The 16,162-nt window shown below is 42.7% G+C and overlaps 1 protein-coding gene across 1 annotated transcript in view; it reads right to left on the reverse strand.

Moving 5' to 3' along the window:
* Window positions 1-302: 302 nt before the first annotated feature.
* LOC104678523 (ubiquitin-conjugating enzyme E2 variant 1) overlaps window positions 303-16,162 on the reverse strand; it is a 34,445-nt gene continuing 18,585 nt past the window's right edge. The window contains 4 exon segments of the mRNA XM_010383841.2: window positions 303-444; window positions 447-501; window positions 1,708-1,833; window positions 15,483-15,631. Of these exon segments, the coding sequence (XP_010382143.2) occupies window positions 356-444; window positions 447-501; window positions 1,708-1,833; window positions 15,483-15,631 (419 nt within the window). The 3' untranslated portion in view covers window positions 303-355.

A 16,162-nucleotide genomic window follows, 5' to 3' on the forward strand; every position in this document is an offset into this window, starting at 1 on the left:
TGTAATCAGCAGCAAGGTGATTGTGTGATGTGTCTTTTCACAGTTGAGTTAGATGTGCCCCACCAGTTATGATGGGAATCAATTTAAATAGACTTTCTTGATCCCAGAAGTTCAACTACGTGGACAGTGGTTACTAAATTGACAGGATGATTTGTTATAGCACAACTTATATATTTCAAAGGACAAAAAATTAGTATCATTTACAGTATCTTAAGATAAATTTCCTTTGAATGGGAGCTCCTTTCCAGTACTTTGAGGTCTACAAGACGTATCTAGAAAATTTACTACTGTGGAAAATGAAGACTGCTTAAATCGAATGGGGGTAAGGGGAAGGGCCTGTGGTTTTTCTTTTTGATTAATTGCTGTAACACTGTCCTTCGGGCGGCTGAGGGAGTTTCATATTTTCTTTAGACATCATTAGGCGCCGAAGCTCTTGCAGGACAACTTGATGCTATATGAATTCTGCCATTTTGCTAGCACTGATATGGCTCTTGGGTCCACCTACAACAAGGCAAACAAAAGCAAATTACTCTCAGACTCTCAAACAAAACAGCTATATGCTGGGGCTAAGCTAAGATGCAAACTGGAGTAAGATGTAGTTTTCAAGTTGAACCTGCTGCTAATCCTAATACCCTCCATGAGGAATACCTACCTGCTGGAGTCCCGTCCCTCCAGTCAGCTGGCCTTTCCCTTTTGTGTCCTGAACGCTTACTATCTGGGATAAGGAAACGGTGGTACTGACACTTGGTGACACTCAACCCAGCCCTACTTGCTCCAAAATGGCCGCAGCTGGGCTGGCTGCTGCCGTGCTCAGGGCCTGTCCTCTTCACTGCGCCCAGGTAGGGGGGACAGATGTGCATGCAGGGCAGTACGGACAGCCAAGGCAAAGGGTGGCCAGGACCTGTGCTCTAGTGACAAGGGTCTGCCACAGAGCCAGTGCCTCTCAGATTAGGGCAGCATTTCCCAAAATAAATTCCCCAAAGCATGGGCTGAGTTCTGGGCTCAGGACTTTAGGTGGAACTCAGATTCAGGATTAAACACCAAACACACTGTAACGAAGCTCATCTCTTTTCAATTTTCCAGTCTTCTGAGTATCTCAAAGATGAAGGCTTGGTGTGATGTTAATGTGTAGCATCCCTTCAACACTTGCAGGAGAGCAGGCCTCAAAGGCTCAAAGCCTTTGGGTAAACGACACATGGAGTCAAGATTTATTAACATTGCTCTGTTTTTGTAATATTTACTGTCGCCATTACTGCCCAGTTATGACAACTGAGACAGGTTTTCCATTTATGGTAGTAAAAATAAAAAAGCAAGGCAATTAAAGGAAAAAAATATTAACGTGCCAGTGGTTCACAAATAAGGCCCAGGGGGTAAAGGTGTAGCCCTGGGCAAGATCTTCTATGTCTGTGCCTCAGTTTCCTCATCTTTACCTCATCGGGATGGCGTGAAAGAGCTGAGGACTGAAAGAGCTCATATCTCAAAGAGACCAGTACAGAACTAGCCCAGGGTAAGTGCTATATGAGTGATCGCCAGATATAATTGGGAAATAGGCCCCACCCCAAATCTGCGCTCCTATGCACAGTGATACAGTTTATCAACAAATAACCAAAGAACATACGGAATTGGGCCCAGTCTAAAAGCTCCTGATGTTAAGTACAAAGCAACTGTCAACCCCAAGGAACAAGTGGTGCAGAAAAAACAACTTACCACTCCATTAGAACTATTTACTCCATTCATATTAATTTTTGTTACAAATCTTACAAAGGGGGGTGCTTCTGGGTATTTAGGTCCACATTCTATTTTAAGGCTGTATATTCGGTTTTCATAAATTGTCTGGAAAAAAAGGGTACAGAGATGTCACGCAATTACAACAAAGCATTCAAAAAGGTAGAGCCTGTGAAACCCCATTTATCCCTGACTGGAGAACTGGTACATCTGCTTCCAGCATGGAGTCTACTTGTTCTGTGGTAGGCCAGCAGTTCTAAACTAGCTCCTATACTAGTTTATATGACTTCCGGGCCTTAGGGGAATAAAAAGAAGCTGAAGCATTTAAGCTAGTACCAGTGAAGTTTTAAGTCTAATCAGAGGGACCTGTTTTTATGTTAATTTCTCTACTTTGCAGTCCTTCTCTGGGGAATGGTAAGAGGCACTCTCTACTCTAGGAAGCCAAGTTAAATGTCCACTCACCAGGATCATCAGTCAATCAGTTAAATACCACTATATGCTTTAGAGAACCTCAAAATTAAGACAAGATGAGGGAGGGGTGCAGACCCAGAGCTGCTTCCCCCTTCTCCATCACTCCGGGGTTAGGCACTGGGTAAGCGATTTCAATGGGAGTGTTCCACCCCTCCCTGAAGTCTTTTTTTTTTTTTTTTTTTTGGTAGTCTGACCTGAGAGATTACTGGCATTCAGTGGGTGAGGTGGCACAGGGAAAAACAGTTTTGTTTTTTTTTTTTGTTTTTGTTTTTTTTTGTTGTTGTTTGTTTTTTTTTTTGAGACGGAGTTTTGCTCTTGTTGCCCAGGCTGGAGTGCAGTGGTGCAATCTCGGCTCACCACAATCTCTGCCTCCCGGGTTCAAGCGATTCTCCTGCCTCCTGAGTAGCTGGGATTACAGGCATGTGCCACCATGGCCGGATAATTTTGTACTTTTAGTAGAGATGGGGTTTCTCCATGTTGGTCAGGCTGGTCTCGAACTCCTGATCTCAGTTGATCCGCCCACCTCGGCCTCCCAAAGTGCTGGGATTACAGGCGTGAGCCACCGCACCCAGCCAAAAACAGTCCTTCTTAAAAGGCTGACTGTGCTTTTGTTGAGAAACACTGAAAAGTCCAACCCCCTATGTCAATAATCTCTTCATTGTACCGTTTAACCCATGAGCAGTGAGACGTGCTCTGCTGCCCGACTGCTCATTTGGCTTGGAGCACCCTGCCCGCACCTGAAATGCCTTGCAACCCTGAAGACCCAGCTCAAACACCACCTAGTCCCTATCTTTCTGTCCCATATGAAGTCACACTGCTATCACATGTGTCTGAAGACCACACTGAAGGGTGATGTCTTCCAGTTAAGAGTAGCCCCCTCAAAGGCAGGGGCTCCCCCTGCGGGTTCCCCTCCCAGGCATCAGTGCCCTCTCCTCAGTAAAGGAGTCTTGTACTGCGCAAGTCAATTGCTCCGGTGTAAATAGCGGCATCTAGTGGTCTTTGGGGAGAATAAATCAGAGGATGTGATTTAAACCCTTAATTCAGAAGGCATTCATAATATACCCATGGAAACTTTTCTTGTCCACAGGGATCCCTAACTAGAACCAAACCAAAACTGTGAATTTCCACCTACCCTCAACCTGCCCTCTTCTTCCTCAGTAAGTGACATCTACCCAGTTAGCTAAAGCAAAAATCTAGCAGGCAACCCAATTCCCCTTTCCCTGACCCTCTACCTGCCAGCGGTCAGAAGGTCCCACTGTTCTACCTCTGAAAGAGACCCTGTATCCATCCACTTTCCTTCACCACCGTCACCTCTTCTGAACTCCCCCAAGTCTTTCTCTTGCTGCCGGCACAGCAGCCAGAAGATGGACATCTTAAAAACAGGAAGCTGTCGGCCGGGCGCGGTGGCTCAAGCCTGTAATCCTAGCACTTTGGGAGGCCGAGACGGGCGGATCACGAGGTCAGAAGATCGAGACCATCCTGGCTAATACGGTGAAACCCCATCTCTACTAAAAAATACAAAAAACTAGCCGGGCGAGGAGGTGGCGGCAGCCTGTAGTCCCAGCTACTCGGGAGGCTGAGGCAGGAGAATGGCGTAAACCCGGGAGGCAGAGCTTGCAGTGAGCTGAGAGCCGGCCACTGCACTCCAGCCTGGATGGCAGAGCAAGACTCCGTCTCAAAACAAAAACAAACAAACAAAAAAAAAACAGGAAGCTGTCTCGGCTGGCTTAACCCTCTGACGGCTCCTAGTGACCTGAAGAGGAAGCCAAAGTTCCCAGACTGACCTGGGCAGCCGTAACTTCCTCTTCTTTTACTCTTCTCCCTCCCTTGCCCACCATTCCTCTTCAAGCTTGCCAAGTGCTCTCTACCTTGGGGCTCTCACCCCAGCTGCTTCCCCTTGGAAGTCCTCCCAATCCCCTCAGGCCCTCCCAACCCAGGCTCAATTAGGCATCAGACACCCTCACTAAACAAGGAAAAAGGAGGGTGGGGGCCTTCACAGGGGCCCTCAACTGAATTGGTACTTAAATGTTTGTTGAATGAATGTTTATCTTCACACTTTTATGTTATAAAATAACACCTCATTGCAATTAAGGTGTTTCCTCAAAGAAAAAAAAAATCCCCCAGTACACAGAATAAGTAGGAAGCAAACAAAGGCATGACTCACATACAGATTTATGGAAAATATGAGAGCTCCATCTTCAGAACCTATCATAGTCTCCATCAACAACTACATACTCAGTGTCGACTGAATGGATCCTGAAAGGAGCAAAATTATACTCCTTGGTTTTGTCACACAATTCAAGGATGAAATTCCTTACAGTTTAAGGAATCAAATTTCCCACCACTGATGTTCATCTGGTAATTTCACTGGAACACAGTAAAAAAAAAAAAAAAAAAAAAAAAAAAAAAAAAAAAAGCCTCAAGTCAAGTGATCCCAGACACATACCTGAAGGATCATTTAAAAGCCCCAAGCTAAGGCTGGGCACGGTGGCTCATGCCTGTAATCCCAACACTTTGGGAGGCCGAGGCAGGCGGATCATGAGGTCAGGAGATGGAGACCATCCTGGCTAACACGGTGAAACCCTGTCTCTACTAAAAATACAAAAAATTAGCCGGGCGTGGTGGTGGGCGCCTGTAGTCCCAGCTACTCGGGAGGCTGAGGCAGGAGAATGGCGTGAACCCGGGAGGCGGAGCTTGCAGTGAGCCGAGATTGCACCACTGCACTCCAGCCTGGGCGACAGAGTGAGACTCCGTCTCAAAAAAAAAAAAAAAAAAAAAAAAAAAAGCCCCAAGCTAAGGCTGGGGGCAGTGGCTCATGACTGTAATCCCATCACTTTGGGGGGCCGAGGCGGGTGGTCAGGAGTTTGAGACCCACCTGGCCAACATGACGAAACCTTGTCTCTACTAAAAATACAAAAATTAGCCAGGCATAGTGACAGGTGCCTGTAGTCCCAGCTTCCCCGGGAGGCTGAGACAGGCGAACTGCTTGAACCTGGGAGGTGGAAGCTGCAGTGAGCCGAGATTGCACCACTGCACTCCAGCTTGACTGACAGAGCAACACTGTGTCTTTTTTTTTTTTTTTTTTTTTTTTTTTGAGACGGAGTCTTGCTCTGCCACCAAGGCTGGAGTGCAGTGGCCGGCTCTCAGCTCACTGCAAGCTCCGCCTCCCGGGTTCACGCCATTCTCCTGTCTCAGCCTCCCGAGTAGTTGGGACTACAGGCGCCCGCCTCGTCGCCCGGCTAGTTTTTTGTATTTTTTAGTAGAGACGGGGTTTCACCGTGTTAGCCAGGATGGTCTCGATCTCCTGACCTCGTGATCCGCCCGTCTCGGCCTCCCAAAGTGCTGGGATTACAGGCTTGAGCCACCGCGCCCGGCCAACACTGTGTCTTAAGAAGAAAAAAAAAAAAAAAAGCACCAAGCTAGACTTTAATAGAAAACAGGGTTACAGGGTTTCTGTTTTTTTTTCTTTTATTTTGTTCATGAGTGCTCCAGGGACCTGCTAAAACCGTTTCAGCAAAGGAAATGTGCCTGAAGAATTGCTGGAACATTCTGTGTCTGTGAGAAATACTGCTCTTAAGATTCATTATTTGATCATCAAACGAACACTTTCCACTTTGTTGATATGGCTCATGCTTTGTGGAGCCATTTGGCAGTGCTCACCAACATGTGAAATGAGCATGCTCAGACCAGCAGGCCCCTTCCTAGCAATTTCCTTCAGAGAGACGCATACTTGTGCACAAAATGTGAAGCACTGTCTGCAATAGCAAAAATAACTACAATCTATATGTCTACTTGCAAGGGACTATATGAACATGGCATATTCATATAACCCAGAGACTTCGTAGCCTTCTCAAAGGCCGAGGGATACTCCTTGGGTACACACACACTCACGTGAAAGACTGGCAAAACACGGTACCGGGTATTGACAGTATATTGTAGGATATGTATAACATATAGAAGCAGGCCTACACTTTCTTCCAATTCTGGGTATATTTGTGTGCACACAGGTTACTTCATCCATTAGGCACTACAGGCCCAGAGCCTGGAGATTACAAATTTTTCCTGGGTCAAATGTATATATATGAGGTAACCCCAGTCTAATCATTAAAAAAAAATAAAAAGTCAAATTCTGACAGAGAGACAGTCTACAAAATATCTGACCAGTACTCCTCAAAACAGCCAAGGGCATCAAAAATAAGAAAAACCTGAGAAATGACATTGTCACGAGGAGCCAGAAATATGACGACTAAGTGTAATGTGGTATCTTGGATGGGATTCTGGAACAAAAAACAGACATAAGTAAAAACTTAAGAACACCTGAATAAAGTATGGACTTTAGTTAATAATAATGTATTAACATTGGTTTATTAGTTGTGACAAAGGTACCATACTAACATAAGATGCTGGCAACAAGGAAAAGGTAGTACAGGAAGTACCACCTTTGCAACTTTTCTATAAGCCTGTAAGTATTGGAAAATAAAATTTGTTTTAAAAATGTATGAGCTAGGCTAGGCACAGTGACTCATGCCTGTAATCTCAGCACTCAGGCCAAGACAGGAGAACTGCATGAGCCCAGGAGTTCGAGACCAGCCTGGGCAACAAAGTGAGACCTCGTCTCTACAAAAAGTAAAAAAAATTAGCCAGGCGTGGTGGTGCACCTGTGGTCTTGGCTACTTGGGAGGCTGAGGCAGGAGGATTACTTGAGCCCAGGAGGTGAAGGCTGCAGTGAGCTGTGATTGTGTCACTGCACTCCAGCCTTGGTGACAGAATGAGACCCTACCTAAAAAAAAAAAAAAAAAAAAAAAAAAAAAAAAAAAAAAAGACATACGAGAAAAGGAATAAGGTATTAATTACAAAAATATGCAAAGAAAATTACAAAATCTAAACATACAAAAAGGAAACATTAGGTCAACTAGTCACCTGCTATTCAGTTTGAATCTTACATAGTTATATACAAATTATGTTTAATGTACAATGTGGGTACATGCTATGTTAGAATGCAAATCACTGTTACTGCTGGGGAGAAGAGTAGGGATATGGCAGTTAGGGATAAGTCAGGAAAAAAGACTCCACACTAGGTTTTATTACAGAATTTAATATAAGACATTGGTTAAACAGGTGTCAGTAGACTGCAAATGCTAAAAGGGAATCTAAGCTAACACAGATGTAATAAACGAAATGAAGCAGGATGCAAACTCTTAAGGGAGTGGGGACTAAGCTGGAGTTTACCAGGGTTGGAGGATAAGGAAGAGGTCTGCAGAGCTGAACTCAGATCTCTGAAGAGGGGGTGCTGCCTGGCTGCTGCTAGAACCTCCAAGGAGGGGGCCTGGTGGGATGTGATGAGGCTGGTTTTGTGACTGTCCCCAAAAAGCTGGAAGCTGAAACCCACTGCTGATGCCAGGATGAAGGGCTGCTACCAGGGTGGTACAGACAGAACAAACAGGCAAACAAGATACAGCAAATCCCTTTTCCCTTCCCCATGCCTTTCAGGCTCTCTCTTGTGTCCCTGACTGGTGGAACCTTAAGAGGAAGCCAGCTGACAAAGGAAAAGGGTAGTGTGCAGAGTCCCAGCCCCAGCATCCAAAGTAAAGCGGAGAGAAGCGGGCTTGGAGCTTTCTAACCAGCACCAGCAGGCACCTCTCTGCACAGCAATGAGACACAATTATCCTTTGTACAGACACTCTCCCTCTTCCCACCACTCATGGTATCCTTCTGAGTAAGCACAGGGCCCATCTCTAGGCAATATTAAGTTTTCACTTCTCTAGTTAGGTTGTAGAATATTTGGGTGGTACTCAGACTTAAGGACTGAATGGTCAAATTAACCACATGATCCTAATACAAAATAAAAAGGAGGAGGCATTTGCCCCTTCATATTTGCTTGCTGTTCCTTTAGGTATCGCCCCAGTATGAGCCCCTCACCTTGGCAGCAAGAGCTGCTTTTGGGCTTCAGTATCTTTTGCACTCCCCCAACCAGCCTTGCCCTTGCCCCGTGGGTGCCAGCAGCAGCAGAGGGGGCACCTTTTTCCCAAGTGCCAGGTTCTGACAGCCCAAGCTTCCTCTCCTGGCCTTCCAACCCCAGGGGGTGGTTACTGTTTCTGCAGCGGTATCTGTGTTCTCACAGTGTGCCTTCTTTGATTTTTTAGTCCAACATAAATTTGATCAACTTCCTATATTAAATTATCTCTGTTGCCTAGTATTGGGTATAGATCCAAAGGAAATTAAATCAGTATCTCAAAGAGATTATCTGCACTTCCACGCTCATTGCAGCTATTCACAATAGCCAATATATGGAAACAACTTAAATGTCCTAGAGAAAATATGGCATATATCACACAATGAAATATTATTCAGCCATAAACAAGAAATCCTGCCAGTTGGAGAATCACTTGAACCCGGGAGGCGGAGGCTGCAGTGAGCCGAGATGGCGCCACTGCACTCCAGCCCAGGCGACAGTGCGAGACTTCGTCTCAAAAAAAAAAAAAAGACAAAAAGAAATCTTGCCAGTCCCGACAACATGGATGAGCCTGAAGGACATTACGCTAAGTGAAATAAGCCAGACACAGAAAGACAAAAACTGTATGATCTCACTTATATGTGGAATCTAAAAGTAGAACTCACAGAAGCAGAGAACAGAACAGTGGTTGACAGGGACCAGGGTGTAAGGGGAGATACTGGTCAAAGGGCACAAACTTTCAGTTATGAGTAAGTTCTGGGAATCTAATGTAAAGCATGGTGACTACAGGTAATAATACTGGATTGTTGACTTGAAATTTGGTAAAAGAGTACATCTTAAGTGTCCTTACCACAGATACAGACAGACACACAAGGTAGCTACGTGTGGTGATGGATGTGTTGATTAATTTGGTTGTGGTAATCATTACACAATGTATATCAAATCATCACATTGTATACCTTGGATATATATAGTTTTTATCAATTATACCTTAATAAAGCTGGGGAAAAAGTTACCGTGTATGATTTCTCTTTTCCTGACTGACACAGAGTTAAAGCGGGACTAAGTTAACTTCTTATTGTATATATTCTGTATTGTTGAAAAAAAAAATTTTTTTTTGAGACAAGAGTCTTGCTCTGTCACCCAGGTTGGAGTGCAGTGGTATGATCTTGGCCCACTGAAACCTCTGCCTCCTGGGTTCAAGCAATTCTCCCTCCTCAGCCTCCCGAGTAGCTGGGACTACTGGCGCACGCCACTATGCCTGGCTAAGTTTTATATTTTTAGTAGAGATGGGGTTTCAACACGTTGGCCAGGCTGGTCTCAACTCCTGACCTCAAGTGATTCACCTGCCTCGGCCTCCCAAAGCGCTGGGATTACAGGTGTGAATCACCACGCCTGGGCTTTTGTTGTTAAAAATATTTACAAGAATATATTCATTAATTAGTCATATAACTGAAGGCCTTTTTTTTTTTTTTTTTTTTTTTTTTTTCAGACGGAGTCTTGCTCTTGTCACCCAGGCTGGAATGCTGTGGTGCAATCTCAGCTCACTGCAACCTCCACCTCCTGGGTTCAAGTGATTCTCCTGCCTCAGCCTCCTGAGTCAGGCACCTGCCACCACACCCAGCTAATTTTTATACTTTTTTAGTAGAGACAGGGTTTCGCCATATTGGCCAGGCTGGTCTTGAACTCCTGACCTCAGGTGATCTGCCCAACTCGGCCTCCCAAAGTGCTGGAATTACAGGCGTAAGCCACCACGCCCGGCCTCAAAACTTTTAAAGAAGAGATCAGTCAATAAGCACTGATATAGAAAGATGCCCACCATCTATTAGGTGAAAAAAATTAAGTTGTAAAACATTATGCATAGGAAGATCTCATTTTTCTTAAAAAGATAAATACTTACGTTTGCACACCCACAGCAAAAATGGGTAGAAACACACCACAAACCAACTTAAGTTTCACTCAATGGTGAGCGTAATGAATCAGAGAAAGATCACTTTCTTTTTACTTCCTACACCCCTGTAATTATGTTCAGTTCCTCTGAAGCATGGGTACCAGTACTTCAGGGTAAGTATGTGTATAAACACACATCCAGGCTCTAACCCACACATAAAACACTATTTTGGCCGGGTGTCGTGGCTCACGCCTTTAATCCCAGCACTTTGGGAGACCAAGGTGGGCAGATCACCTGAGGTCAGGAGTTTGAGATCAGCCTGGCCAACACGGCAAAAACCTGTCTCTACTAAAAACACAAAAATTAGCCAGGCGTGGTGGTGTGTGCCTGTAATCTCAGCTACTAGGGAGGGTGAGGCAGGAGAATCGCTCGAACCTAGGAGGCAGAGATTGCAGTGAGCCGAGATCACGCTACTGCACTCCAGTCTGGGCAACAGAGCAAGGTTCCATCTCAAAAAAAAAAAAAAAAAGAAAGAAAAAAAGAAAAAACACTATTTTGGAGAACCCCAGAGGCACAATAGTGCTTCTCAATGAGGGCAATTTTTGCCCCTCTGCTGGGAAGGGGAAGGGAGGATCAAGCACTGTCTAGACACATTTATGGTTGTTGCAATGGAGATGGAGTACTGCTGGCATCTAGTGAGTAGAGGCCAGGGATGCTGCTAAACAGCCTACAATGCACACACCTAGCACCCCCATGACAAAGAAAAGAACCAGCCTGATACGCCGAGGCTGAGAAACCCTGCTCTATATAACTTGACTATTGTTAGTACTTCTGTGATCAAAGTAGAAATACTCCATGTCTAATGCTATGGACAGCCAGACGTTTGCCAGAATTATGCAAGGAGTAGTTGGCTCAGAAGCTTTGTTTTTAGGCTTGCAGGATTTGCTTTTCTTTAAATAAAAACAAACAAACAAACAAACAAAAAGGTGGGGGCACTATTCAAACAGCACACATACATGACTAAAACATTCAAAGGGTACAGAAGGGTATATGGTAAAAAGTAAGTTTCCTTTCCACTCCAGCCCTAGCCAGCCAGCTCCCTTTGAAGAAGACAATCACTGTCAGCAGCTTCTTTTCCATTCCTCCAGAGGTATTCTAAGCACACAGAAGCAGTGTATGCATGAGCTCTTCCTCTGCCCCCATGGCCCCTAACTCCAACTGGCAGCATACTCTGTCTCCTGCTTTATAATTTACTTTTTCACAATATCATGGAGATCATTCCATTTACTTTTTCACAATATCATGGAGATCATTCCATTTCAGCACACATAAATCTGTCTCATTGTTCAACAGCTAAACAGGAAATAATATGGTGTACTCAAAGATGATGTTGTTTCCAATATTTTGCAACTACTGACAATGCTGCATGAAATAATTTTGTACACTGCCTTTGGGCAATACATTGAAGAGAAGCTGGAAAGTAAATTCCTAGAAGAATTCCTGGATCATATGGTACAAACCTTTGAAATTTTGATGGAAAACATTCTTTTGAGTAAAACAAAAACAAAAATATAATAGGGAGATGAGTTACTCAAGTGCTCTATTTAGATGCTGTAATAATTATGTGGATATTCGAGTTATATAGCAAACAGCTCATGTGTTAATCATAAAAGACTGGTCACAGGAAGCATCTACATGCAGATAGTTCCTTTTATGACTTAGTTTCTAACCTTGGGGAACCAGGATAATAAAAACTAAAGGGGTCAAAAGACAGTAACAAGTACTGGTGAGAATGTTGAGAAATGGGAACTCTCAGGCATTGCTAGTAGGAATGTAAAATGGCGCAGTCGCTTTGGGAAACAGTTTGGCATTTCCTCCAAACGTTAAACACAGTTACCATATGATCCAGCAATTCCACTCCTAGGTATACACCCAGGGGAATTCAAAATCTGTATCTCTGGCAGGGCGCGGTGGCTCACACCTATAATCCTAGCACTTTGGGAGGACGAGGTAGGTGGATCATGAGGTCAGGAGTTCAAGACCAGCCTGGCTAAGATGGCGAAACACTGTCTCTACTAAAAATACAAAATTAACTGGGCGTGGTGGCAGGCACCTGTAATCCCAGCTACTCGGGAGGCTGAGGCAGAGAATTGCTTGAACCCAGGAGGCAGAGGTTGCAGTGAGCTGAGACTGTGCCACTGCACTCCAACCTGGGAGACAGAGGGAGACTCCAACTAAAAAAAATAGATATATTCATATATATAAAATATATATCATATATATTATGTTATATATAACATGTTATATAATATATTGTGTGCTATATGTTATGAATAAGATATATTATATATACCATGTATTATATATTATATCATATGTTTTTTATATAATACAGGCATGGAGGATTTTTCTTTAAATAATATATAATTATATTATATACAATTATAATATATATTTATATTATATACAATTATATATTTAACATATTTACATATGTGTAATTAATATATAATATATGTAATATAATTGTATATAATATAAATATATTATGTTATATAATTATATGTTATAAATTATAAATATATTATTATAAATTATATATATTATGTTATATAATTATATAATTATTATATGTTATATAATATATAACATATATAATATATATCCATCTTCAAAGGAGGAAAAATTAGGCAGCCAAAAACAAAAACTATGTCCATAATTATAATATGTTATAAATTATAAATATATTATTATAAATTATAAATATATAATTATATGTTATATAATTATAATATATAACATATATAATATATATCCATCTTCAAAGGAAGAAAAATTAGGTAGCCAAAAACAAAAACTATGTCCATCCATTCCAGCAGGTGTAGATAAAAAAAAAAAAGAAACTATATGTCCACTTACAAACCTCTAATATAAACGTTCCTAGCAGCATGATTCATAATAGCCAAAAGGTAGAAACAACCCAAATGTTCATCAACAAATGAACAAAATATGGCATATCTGTACAATGGAATATCATCCAGCCATAAGAAAAATAAAAGTATTGATAGATGCTACAGTATGCTTGAACCTTGAAAACATTATGCTGAGTAAACGAAGCCAGTCACAAAAGGCCACATACTGTAGAATTCCATTTATAATAGATATTCAGAAAAGGCAAATTCATTGAGCTAGAAAGTAGACTGATGATTGTCAAAGATGGGAAATGGGGCATGTGGGAGGGAGAATGGGGGGTGCCTACTGATGGGTATGGGGTTCCTTTTTGAGGTGATGAAAATGTTTTGAAATTATTGACGGATGCACAACTCTGAATATAAGACCACTGAACTGTACATTTAAAAGGGTGAATTCTATCCCAATAAAGCTGTTACTAAAAACAAGTACATGAGGCCTGGCGTGGTGGCTCACACCTGTAATCCCAGCACTTTGGGAGGCCGAGGTGGACGGATCACAAGGTCAAGAGATCGAGACCATCCTGGCAAACATGGTGAAACCCCGTCTCTACTAAAAAGTACAAAAATTACCTGGGCGTGGTGGTGCTCGCCTGTAGTCCCAGCTACTCGGGAGGCTGAGGCAGGAGAATTACTTGAAGCCGGGAGGTAGAGGTTGCAGTGAGCCGAGATTGCGCCACTGCACTCCAGCCTGGCAACAGAGCAAGACTCCGTCTCACAAAAAAAAAAAAAAAAAATATATATATGGAGGACACCTAGCATACCATAGCTACTCATTACAACTTCCAAAGCCTCTTTTGGAAAGAGATAAACTGAAATTCAGGGTAGCCCAAGTTGTTTCAGGTGGATAGAATATTTTCAGCAGAACTTACTGATTCATTGTTTTGTGTGTTTTTTTGAAAGTGTACAATTCAGTGGTATTTAGTGTATCGCAATGTTGTATACTGGTTCAATTCTCAGTATTTTAGAACCTGTAAATCATTAAGTTGATTAGCAAACCTACTGAGTACCCCATTTCTAGGTATTCTGGGAAGTAAGGAGGGAAGCACAGCTCTCATCCTCAACAAACCAAAATCATTCTTAGGAAGAGAAGACATGCAGTGAAGAAGACGTCAGCATATGATGGACCTTCAGAGACAGTAAAGAAAATGATCTCCATGGAGAAACAGGATTTCTAGATTGGGTTTTCCCCAGTATTTAGCAGACACAGAACATTCTAGTTTTCATAGAAAAAAAGGATAAAGAAGGGAGTAAAAACAGATCGAATGTATATATTTTTAAAACTCCACAAAACTATAGGGTCACAAAATGACTTAAGAAGCAACATTAAATGGTAAAGCCAATCATTCACCATGAGTGTTGATGACCATCTGAGATGAGCATTAGTGTCCTAACACTTAATGAACAGTCACTTGTCCCTCTTCCAGCTGGGGCCACACCCTGCATGTCTTTCTGCTCCCACAGTGCTAGTGCAAAGTCCTGTACACAATCAAACGAATGAATGTCGTCATCATCCTTAAACACAAGCAGACACAGGACAGGTCTTGCTACATTCAGGCAGAAGCTCTCACTGCTTGTCTCAAGTGTGTGTCACAGTATGGAAATCGATTTCTTGACTCCTACATCAAGTTACTACTTGATCAGTATCTTCTATAATGGTAACAGATGAAAACTCAAAATGTAAACAAAAGGGAGACACCAGGGCACAGTGGTTAAGAGGACAGGCTCTGGAGTCAGATCTGATTTGGGAGTTACCAGCTATGTGACTTTGGGCAAGAGACCTGACTCCTCTGAGTCTGTCTCCTCATCTGTAAAATGGAATGCAATTGTACCTAACAACAGGGTTTTGTGAGAGTTAAGAGACATTTCCTGAGGGTTTACTATGTGTCCTCGAAAAATGGTTGGCTGGCATTATGAAGACTGGGAACTCTCACAAATCAGGAAGTTCTGAAAGAGGCCACTTTTCCCCATCCTCATTGTCTTGGTCTTCTTTGCAAAGGCCTCTGGGTCTAGCAGTGCCTGGAATCGACCAGGAGCTGACAGGCTGGCATTAGGATACAGGTACACGGCAGACCTGGGAGACAGTGAAGAAAAACAACAACTGGGAAGGCTTCCCAGAGTTCATTTGGAGACTAGCTTCAGGAATGCTGGCTATACCTAAGGCCTAGTTATTTGGTTAGTCCAGAGATTGTTTGGAATGACATGAGGGTGCAATGACCTCATACCGCACTGTCTACATTGTCATATAAATTCACACTATGAGTCTAAACAGGTTTTTGCTTACCATTTAGAGGGGTTAAACAGCATCAGAGGAGGTTCAAATATATAAACTGAAACTGGTCAAAAAAGAATAGCCACATTTCAGAAAATATACCATTGGTGAGCTTTTTTCCGTGATAAGGCTAGGATTTTTCTAAAAGGAGGCACAGTGAATTTAAGACATTGACATTTATAGCCATAGCTCGACGCTTACTCTTGGAGGCCCAATTATCATCCCTGTCCATCTTGTAAGTGTCATGTCTTCGTCATCTTCTAGACCCCAGCTAACTGTGCCATCTCCTACTCCTTTCTGGCCTTCTTCGAGTTCTTCCAACAGTCGGAAATTGCGAGGGACTTTTACTCCTAAAATAAATGGAAAGAAATTCAAGATACCAGCAACTCCAGGGGAACTTGTAAGCCTAGAGCTAGCTGCTCATTATCGCTCCCTGAGAATAAAGATGCTAACATGCAAAAAATCATGGGAAGTTATCACACCTCAAACTTGCCACTTATAAAGCTATCAGTATCAACCAGCACAACCAGAGGGAAGGGGCACATGGTTCTCTGACAGGTGAAGTGACTAGGGCTAGATAACCAAACTTAGATACCCCACCCCCACCCCTTGGACAAACCTTATAAGGGGCTTACATGTCTAAATGTTGATGAATTGGGGTTAACTAGTGTGAGATGAAAACCATCAATATCAAGTGCTAACAAAAGTACCTTGGAAGACAAGAGGCTGAGACTATGCTTATTTGTTGGCATGACTCTCAAACAACCTTTAGGAGGAATAGCTGCCATGGATATGGCAAATAAAAATGGTGTCCTCTTAATCAACTAAGAGTCAACTGAAGGCACCAAGGATAAAATGTTCTATTGTTTTTCAATTATTTA

The sequence above is a fragment of the Rhinopithecus roxellana genome, chromosome 13, assembly GCF_007565055.1.
Source record: "Rhinopithecus roxellana isolate Shanxi Qingling chromosome 13, ASM756505v1, whole genome shotgun sequence".
NCBI lineage: Eukaryota > Metazoa > Chordata > Mammalia > Primates > Cercopithecidae > Rhinopithecus > Rhinopithecus roxellana.